General features: G+C 40.3%; 2 protein-coding genes across 2 annotated transcripts; both read left to right on the top strand.

The window, feature by feature from the left end:
• The first annotated feature begins 931 nt into the window (after positions 1-931).
• LOC141714587 (uncharacterized) lies at positions 932-2,310 on the top strand. Its single transcript, XM_074518101.1, has 2 exons — positions 932-1,654; positions 1,741-2,310. The coding sequence occupies exons 1-2, from the start codon at positions 932-934 to the stop codon at positions 2,308-2,310; spliced, it is 1,293 nt and encodes a 430-aa protein (XP_074374202.1).
• A 4-nt stretch (positions 2,311-2,314) lies between these two features.
• On the top strand, positions 2,315-3,082 carry LOC141714586 (uncharacterized). Its single transcript, XM_074518100.1, has one exon. It carries the CDS (start codon positions 2,315-2,317, stop codon positions 3,080-3,082), a length of 768 nt encoding a protein of 255 aa, XP_074374201.1.
• The last annotated feature ends 5,701 nt before the right edge of the window (positions 3,083-8,783 follow it).

Genomic DNA, 8,783 nt, shown 5'->3' with positions numbered 1-8,783 from the left:
CCAAAGATATGCCCGGATTGGATCCCAAGACGGCAACGCACTGCTTGAATGTGCAGCCCGAGGCCAAGCCGGTAAAGCAAAAGAAGAGGACATTTGCAGTCGAACGACAGAAGGTAATAGAGGCCGAGGTGGAAAAACTTTTAGAGGCCAAATTTATCAAGGAGATCGAGTATCCTGACTGGCTAGCCAATGTGGTGGTCGTGAAGAAGTCGAACGGGAAATGGAGGATGTGCGTGGATTACACTGATCTCAACAAAACATGTCCGAAGGATCACTACCCATTGCCTAACATCGACCAACTAATAGATGCAACCGCAGGATATGAGGTACTTAGTTTTTTGGATGCTTTTTCTGGTTATCATCAAATTTCTATGAATGATAGGGATGTGCCCAAGAGAGCGTTCATAACTCCGAAGGGGACTTATGCTTATATTAAAATGCCCTTCGGACTGAAGAACGCTGGAGCCACATTCCAGCGAATGGTGAACAAAGTCTTCAAGGAGCAGATTGGGAGGAACATGGAAGCATACGTGGATGATATGATAGTGAAGTCACTGTTCCAAGATCATGCCGAGGACTTAAAGGAATGCTTTGAAACTCTCCGAAAGAACAACATGAGGATCAATCCAAACAAATGTACCTTCGGAGTCTCTAGTGGAATGTTTCTCGGGTACATGGTCAGCGCCCGGGGGATAGAGGCGAACCCGGAGAAGATCGAAGCGGTTATCAATATGGAACCTCCCAAATGCATTAGAGATATACAGAAATTGACGGGGCGACTCGCCGCCCTTCGACGTTTCATTTCCCGGTCAGCCGAGAAAGCACTTCTTTCTTCGCCGTGCTCAAAGGGTCAAAGAATTTTGAGTGGGGGCCCGAATGCCAAAAGGCGTTCGAAGAAGTAAAGGAATATTTAACAAAGGCACCACTCTTGATGAGGCCCGATCCGAAGGAAACTCTTCAGCTTTATCTAGCTGTGTCTGACAGAACTCTGGGGGCCGTCCTTGTGAAGAATTATGAAGGCAATCAACATCCCGTGTTTTACGTGTCCCATGTTCTCAAGGACGTAGAGACAAGGTACCCCAACGCCGAGAAATTCGCATATGGGTTGGTTATGGCCTCCCAAAAATTGCGACATTATTTTCAAGGCCGGACGGTCCAAGGTGTCACCGATCAACCTCTGAAGAAGATTTTGACCAGGCCCAAAGCCTCCGGGAGAGTCGTAGCGTGGTCCATTGAACTCGGGGAATTTGATGTCGAATATGTCCCCCGAACGGCAATTAAGGCCCAGGCTTTGGTCGACTTCGTGGTTGAATACGCATTCTTGGGTCCGAAGGATCTCTCGCCTGAAGAACAACTAATCCGGATCCCAGGGAAGTGGAAGCTCTTTGTAGACGGGTCGGTCATCGGAAAAAAGTGTGGGGCAGGCTTGATCCTCTCCAGCCCCGAAGGATTTAAAATATGTCAGGCCATAAGGTTCGACTTCCCCTTGACAAACAATGAGGCCGAGTACGAAGCCCTCCTCGCAGGAATGAAGCTTGCCCGAAGCCTCGAGGTGAAGCACCTAAGGGCCTTCAGCGACTCCATGTTGGTTGTGAAACATTTCACAGGGGAGTATGAACAAAGGGATCCCCGAACGAGAGCCTATGCTACCAAGGTACGAGAAGCTTCTTTATCATTTGAAACCTTTGAATTAAGTCAAATTGGCAGAGAAAATAATTCTAGGGCGGACGCACTTTCCAGGCTAGCTTCGGCCGAGACACAAAACTTAACCGGTTCTATTTACCTCACCGAAGCCAAAATGCTTTCGATCGAAAAGAAAGAATGCCTAGAGATTCACCAGGGAAGCGACTGGATGACCCCCTCAGGAACTTTCTGGAGAAGGGCATTCTGCCACCCGACCGGAAAGATGCCCTGAAGGTTAAATACAGAGCATCAAGCTACACTATCATCAATGGGCGAATGTATCGCCGATCAGTCAGTCAACCCCTTCTACGCTGTTTGAACAGCGAAGAACAACAACAGGCTTTGGAGGCAGTACACGAAGGAATTTGCGGCGAGCATCTGGCTGGTCGTTCCCTCGCCTTTAAAATTCTCTGGCAGGGATTCTTCTGGCCCACTTTGAAGGCAGACGCCATCGACTGGTGCAAAAAAATGTGTACAATGCCAGTTGTTCTCCACTGTCCCGAAGAAACCTCCAGAAGAGATGACCTCTATACTAAGCCCAATTCCGTTCGCCGTATGAGCCGTGGATATAGTCGGCATACTTCCTACCAGCACGAAACAAGCGAAATACTGCATAATCACCATTGACTACATGACTAAATGGGTCGAAGCACGTCCTCTGTCAACCATAACCGAAGAAGCCGCTAAAAAGTTCTTCCTGGAACAGGTCATTCTCTGGTTTGGCATTCCGAAAACCTGCATCTCATATAATAGAACTCAATTCGTTGGAAACAAATTCCGCAAGTTCCTGCACCACTTCGGAATCCAACAAAAATTTAGCTCAGTCGCCCACCCACAAGGAAATGGGGCTATTGAAGCGGAGAACAAAGTGATATTCCGTGGAATCAAGAAGAGGTTGGGCGAGGCAAAAGGAAGATGGGCGGAAGAACTCCCTTGGATCTTATGGGCTTACCGAACCACCCCCCGGACATCGACCGGAGAAACTCCTTTTAGAATGGCTTATGGCACCGCGGCCTTAGTTCCTGTCAAAGTGGGCTTGGAATCATACCGAACCGAGACCTACAATGTGGAAACTAATAGCTTCGGGTTGAAGGTGAAAGTAGACTTGCTGGAGGAAGAAAGAGAAGCCGCCCATCAAAGGAACATGAGGTATTTACTGCAAGCGGCACAACATTATGACTCCAATGTGAAGAAAAGGGCCTTCGGAGTAGGAGACCTAGTATTAAGGGAGTTGGCTGCATCTATGCCGGCCAAGCAAGGAAAGCTCCAGCCGAACTGGGAAGGGCCTTACAAAGTGACCGAAGTCGTTCGCCCTGGAACCTACAAGCTCGAAACGCTGTCAGGCGAATCAATTAAAAATACTTGGCATGCCAGTCGCCTTCGGAAATTTTATCAGTAAGAAATTTCTTAAAAAGCTTGTATTTCAATTATATGTGAAGAATGTAAGCGGACTGATTGAATAAAGATGCATTTCCTGTCAAAATTTCTTTATTCATACATGCTGCGGCCGACCGAGTATTATCTGAGGGCGATCCCGAAGAAGATAAACCCTTCGGCCGCCGCCATTGTCTAATTTGTTAATTGAAAAGACATAAGGGGCAATCACCCAAAAATCGAACATCACTACACTCTTATGAAAACTTGAAATTGGTAAACACGAATTAAGGGCCTTAAGGGGTAGTCCTAGAATAACGCCCTATCATTCATCTTAACTTAATTATTTATTATTAATGAGGCCCAAGGAACCCCTGTCCCGGGGCGATCAAAGGAAGGACATGGTCCTTCGGCCTAGATAATGAAAACAATTAATCCGACCAGGTATAGGGGTGATCCCCAAGATGACCGCTGATCTAGGGGCGATCATTAAAAGATCAGCACCCATGTTGTAATAACCCCAATTTTTGGAATTTTTGAAACCCTTATGAATAGTGTTTTGCTGATTATGCTGAATAAGAAAACTTTTCATGCCACACTATGTAGGGGCTCTTTTATTGATCTTCTGGGATATTATTAGTACTCTATATGATAAATAAGTGTATGTAAAGATCGTCAGAATCCAAATTCGAGCACTTTGATTTTTCCCGAAAATCCACCAGATACCGAAAGAATTGAGTATAAGGTAACAGGATAAAAAAGATTTAAATAAAAGGATTATAAGAGAGGATCATAAAAAGAATATAATGTATTGAGAAAGGTTAAGGAAACTCAAGTAATAAGATCCCGGGTATGATCCCTCAAACGATAAACGAAAACGAAAGTTAAGCGAACCGTATAACAGATCAGCGGTCATTAGACAAACAATTAGGAGTTAATCAAGGAGGTTAGGGATGATGAGTTCATCCAACCAATAAGAAGAGGGCAAGTAAGGGATGATGACATCACAAGGTGACATAAGCATGACATAGGGGGGAAGGAGGTGTGGATGAATGATAACCACACAAAGTTCAAGGTTAATAAGGTAATTAACCAAAATTAAAACAAAAACAACCAAGGCAAATCAAAACAAATCACAAAAACACAAAAATCTCTCTTTCTTCCAAGCTTGCTCTCGGCTTTTCCCCATTTTCAAGAAGAAGAATTTCAAAATTCAAGTTCCAAGCTTCCTTAATTGGTAAGATAATTATCTAGTATTCCTTGTACATAGATATGGATATCCTATAAGTTTAAGCTTCTAATTCCTTCACAATCTCTTCCAATAAATCAAGGAAGAAGATGATGAATAGTAACCTTCAAGAAATAACTTTGGTTTTCTTGATTTTTTATGAAAGTTCAAGGTAGCTTAAGCATAGATCAAGGCTTCCATGGGCATTCCAAGGATCTTTCATTGATTAAAAGCTTCAAGGAAGGTATATCATCTCCAAACCCTAGATTTACTTTGTATATTAGGATGATTTTGGTTGTTATGGTAAAAGAGTAGCTTAATGCTTGTAGGTTTAGAGTTTGGGTTGGAGTTATAGTGAATTGAATGTTGAAACTTGTTGATTAGTAAAGGACTTAAGTATAGTTTTAAATTCATAATTGAGAATAACATAAATTGGAGAACTTGAGGTTTTGGGGGCTGTTGTAGTGTGATATGGAGGGATGTTGGTTGTATGAATGAATTGGGATTGATTGGTGGTTGAATTGGTTAGGTAAAATTTTGGGAAATCGCGTAAACATAGCCGTCGTAATGCCCGATTTACCGTAGACTGTTTTTGTTCTTAACATCAGAACCCTTTAACTCACTGTTAGGTTTTTACCATTGCCATGTTTAGATAGTTCATGTTACGAGCTTCGTTTTGATATGTAGTTCGTTTGATTCCGATGTACGGTTTAGGAGAAACAGCCGTTTTAAGTAACGACGTTTCGCGAACGAATCATTACCCCTTGCCTTACTTTGAAACCTTGGTTAAGGACCTTAAATGACTAATTGGGGTAAGAAACAATTATGTAAAGTGGATTAGGCAGTTGGTAAGGTACTCACGAAAGAATCGCCTTAAAACCCTTAATGGTTAATTTATTTAAAAATGGTGGAGCCGAGGGTACTCGAGCGACTTAAGTAAATCGTTAAGCACGGAAGCGAACGTTAGGACTCTAAATGGTTAAAGTCTAGTTTCTTAAGCGACCGGGGTTTAATTCCGACTTATGTTGTTGTTCATAGGTTATCGGACTCACTCTAAGCTTAAGTCTATCCGGGAGCACTCAGGCAAGTTTTCTACCCGTATAACTGTTGTTGTGATGTATATGTGTCCTGTTTCATATTCTTGATTTATATATCTGTTGGTTCAAATACTTATAGTTGCATAATACCTATGCTAGAGATAAGCGGTATTTGAGTTTACCCTTAGTATAAGGGACCCAAAGGTGAACATATTTCTAAACCGGGAGTCGATGTTCCCGAGTATAATATATATATTTATATATATATGGTTATAGTTTTCAAAACTATTAATCGAATAAGGTTTATTCGATAACTTTAACTTTATTTTATTTAATGAATATTATTTATAATATTCATTCGAGGGCTTATGACTCAGTTATATTATTTAATGAATATTATTTCGAATATTCATTCGGGGGCTTATGACTCCTTTTATTTTATTTATTGAATATTATTTATAATATTCATTCGAGGGCTTATGACTCAGTTATATTATTTAATGAATATTATTTGAATATTCATTTGAGGATGTATGACTCCGTTTATTTTATTTAATGAATATTAATTATAAAATTCATTCGAGGTATTATGACTCCGCTTATTATTTAATAATATTCTTTATTTTATTAAAGAATAATGTTTCGATAATCAAACTTATTTTCGATTATTCAAATAAAGATAGTACTTTCGTATAAGCATATCTTTGGTTATTTAATATTCATTTCAAGTATGAGTTTTAAAACTTCTACTTCGATTATTTTTATAAGGATTATCTTTATGAGAATATTATTTAAATAATAATATTCAGATATTTCTAATATATCGGGACTGATTTATTTTAATAAATCAGCAGTACTCCAAACATTCTTAAAAATGTTTTCGAGTCTTAAAAATGATTTCTAAAAGTTAGGGCGGATCCCAAAACTCATTCTTTTATATTTAAGATCCTCATTTCGAAGGGGATTTAAATACTCGCTCAAAACCTGAGGGATCCGGCTCTGTGGTGTATTTTATATTCGCAACAAGGTTGCTGTTTTGATAAACAGTTTGATTACTTGCCCAATGTTCGGGGAGTAAGTCCATCTAATTGAGTCGGCATAAGCGACAGGCCGGGGTACGGTCTATCAAAGTGTAAGTGGCTGGGTGGCAGTCCATCAATGCGTAAGAGGCCGGGTGGCGGTCCAGCACAAGGTCCTTATGTGGCCAGGGTGATGACCGGTGTGGGATTCATCCATCTACTAGTAGAAAAGGTTACTTATTGGTATCTTTGCCTGATCAGCAAGATATCGGGTTTATGCCAAAATTCTTTTCTTTCCAAATTCATTGGATATTGCAACTCTGTTCATACGTTACATGACAGAGGTTTTCAGGAAATGTATGAGAGATATATATAGGTGTATATATATATCGGGACTTAATGAAGTATCTCGTAACTTCATTTCATTCAATAATATTTCAAAGATTGAATCTATTCAAATCTTATCTTGTATTCTCATCTATGTGATGAACTTTTGAACTAATTATAACTTGAACGGTGGTAGTTCAAGTAGTATTTGGAAAAGATATAAGTATATTAGAGTATCTTGTAACTTCATCTTTTAAACTTATATCTAGTAAATGATTAACTTATGCATGTCAAAGATTTTCAGAAAAATGTTGAGACAAGGTTAGATATATGAGATCACCTTGCAACGATAGTTTTATACAGTTATAAACTGGAATTCTGTGTATATTATGCATGGAAGAGGACTTCCAAGATTTTGAAAAGTATATATGTATATATACTGAATGTTTTGCGACTACATCACATTAAGATATCAAACTTGGTTCATTTCTTCTTGACCAAGACTTTCATGAGTACTATGAGAATGCTCATATATTGTTAATTATTATACATATTATTTCGGTGGGCTTGCTGCTCACCCTTGCTTTCTTCTTTCATCACACAACATCAGATAGACAAGATGAACAGGATCAAGCTCCCAATTCACGAGCGGATAGGAAACGTTCCGCAGTTTCTTGTAGGCGTTGATACCGTTGTAGCTGAGGTAGGGTATACCAATAGGCTAGGCTTTCAACTTTTGTTGTACCAGACTTATGTATATTTATAAATTGTAATTATGGCAAAAAAATGTAAATTTATTCGGAAACCCCTTTTAAGGTGTATTGGCAGATAATTGTGGAATAAAATGACTTGTGATTATTTTTGGATATTCATCTATGAGACTATAACTTGTGGTGTGTGTGTTTATTGTGGGGTCACAGTATAGAGTAGTTGATTATTTATTAAGATTGGGTGTTATTAAGGGAAATGGAACTCGTGACAACCCGGATCCCCGACCCCGGATTTGGGGGTGTTACAGAAGTGGTATCAGAGCCAAGCGTTATAAACCTCAGAGATGATGTGACGTTAAGATAATAAGTTCACTAAGATAATAAGAACTCTTGCCAAGTTCATAGTCGGGCTACCTAACGTAGTACTGACAGTTAAAACCCTTATGGGAACCCTTATAAATATCGTGATAGAAGCGTAGTTCGTTATCATATATGGTAGCGGGACTCTGAACCCTGAGGTTGAGGAGCAACAACGCGATGATGTTTTATTAGTTATTGGAGATCGGATTGTGGATCCGATAGAGCGTCCTAACGCAGGACCGGATGATGTTTATATTGAGGATGTAGTGGTTGAGGATGTTGTCCTAGATGGGATTATTGCTGAGGAGGATCTCGTGGAGGATCCTAACAAGAATGAATAAAGGACCATTGAGGAATTGATGACCATGGTTAGGGAAACTACCAGAGGTTGGATTGGTCGGTCACTACCGGAGGTTCGTTCAAGTTTGTAAAAATAGTAGCCCCTTTAACGCGGCATACTCGTAAGACTGAGAAGTTTGAATGGACAGAGAAATACGAGAAAAGCTTTTAACAACTGAAGCAAAGGTTGGTGACGGCCCCTATATTGGCATTGTCGGATGGAAAAAGGAGATTTTGTGATTTGTATTGACGCTTCGCATAAGGAATTAGGGTGCTCTTATACAGCACAACAAGGTACTCGCGTACGCATCAAGAAAATTAAGGGAATATAAAATTCGATATCCCCACCCATGAGCTTGGGCTCGTGGCAATAGTTTTGCCCTAAAGATTGGAGGCACTACTTGTATGGAGAGAAGTGCGAGATTTACCTAAGCCATAAGTGCTCTAGTACATTTTCACGCAAAAAGAGCTCAACATGCGCCAAATGAGGTGGTCAGAGCTAATCAAGAATTATGATTGGGAGATTCTTTATCATTCAGGGAAAGCCAATGTGGTGGCTGATGCCCTTAGCAAAAAGGAGAGACTCAAGATAATAATGTCTTAGGGAGAGTTTATAAGAGATTTTGAGAAAATGGAAATAGAAGTGAAGGTAACCGGAGCCGGTACCAAAAGCTGTTTGAGATTGCAATACAGGCCGAATTTTTGG

This window comes from Apium graveolens, chromosome 3 (genome assembly GCF_009905375.1).
Source record: "Apium graveolens cultivar Ventura chromosome 3, ASM990537v1, whole genome shotgun sequence".
Classification (NCBI taxonomy): Eukaryota; Viridiplantae; Streptophyta; class Magnoliopsida; order Apiales; family Apiaceae; genus Apium; species Apium graveolens.
The sequence above is the reverse complement of the archived record's forward strand: the minus strand, read 5'-3'. Positions and strand labels throughout refer to the sequence as shown.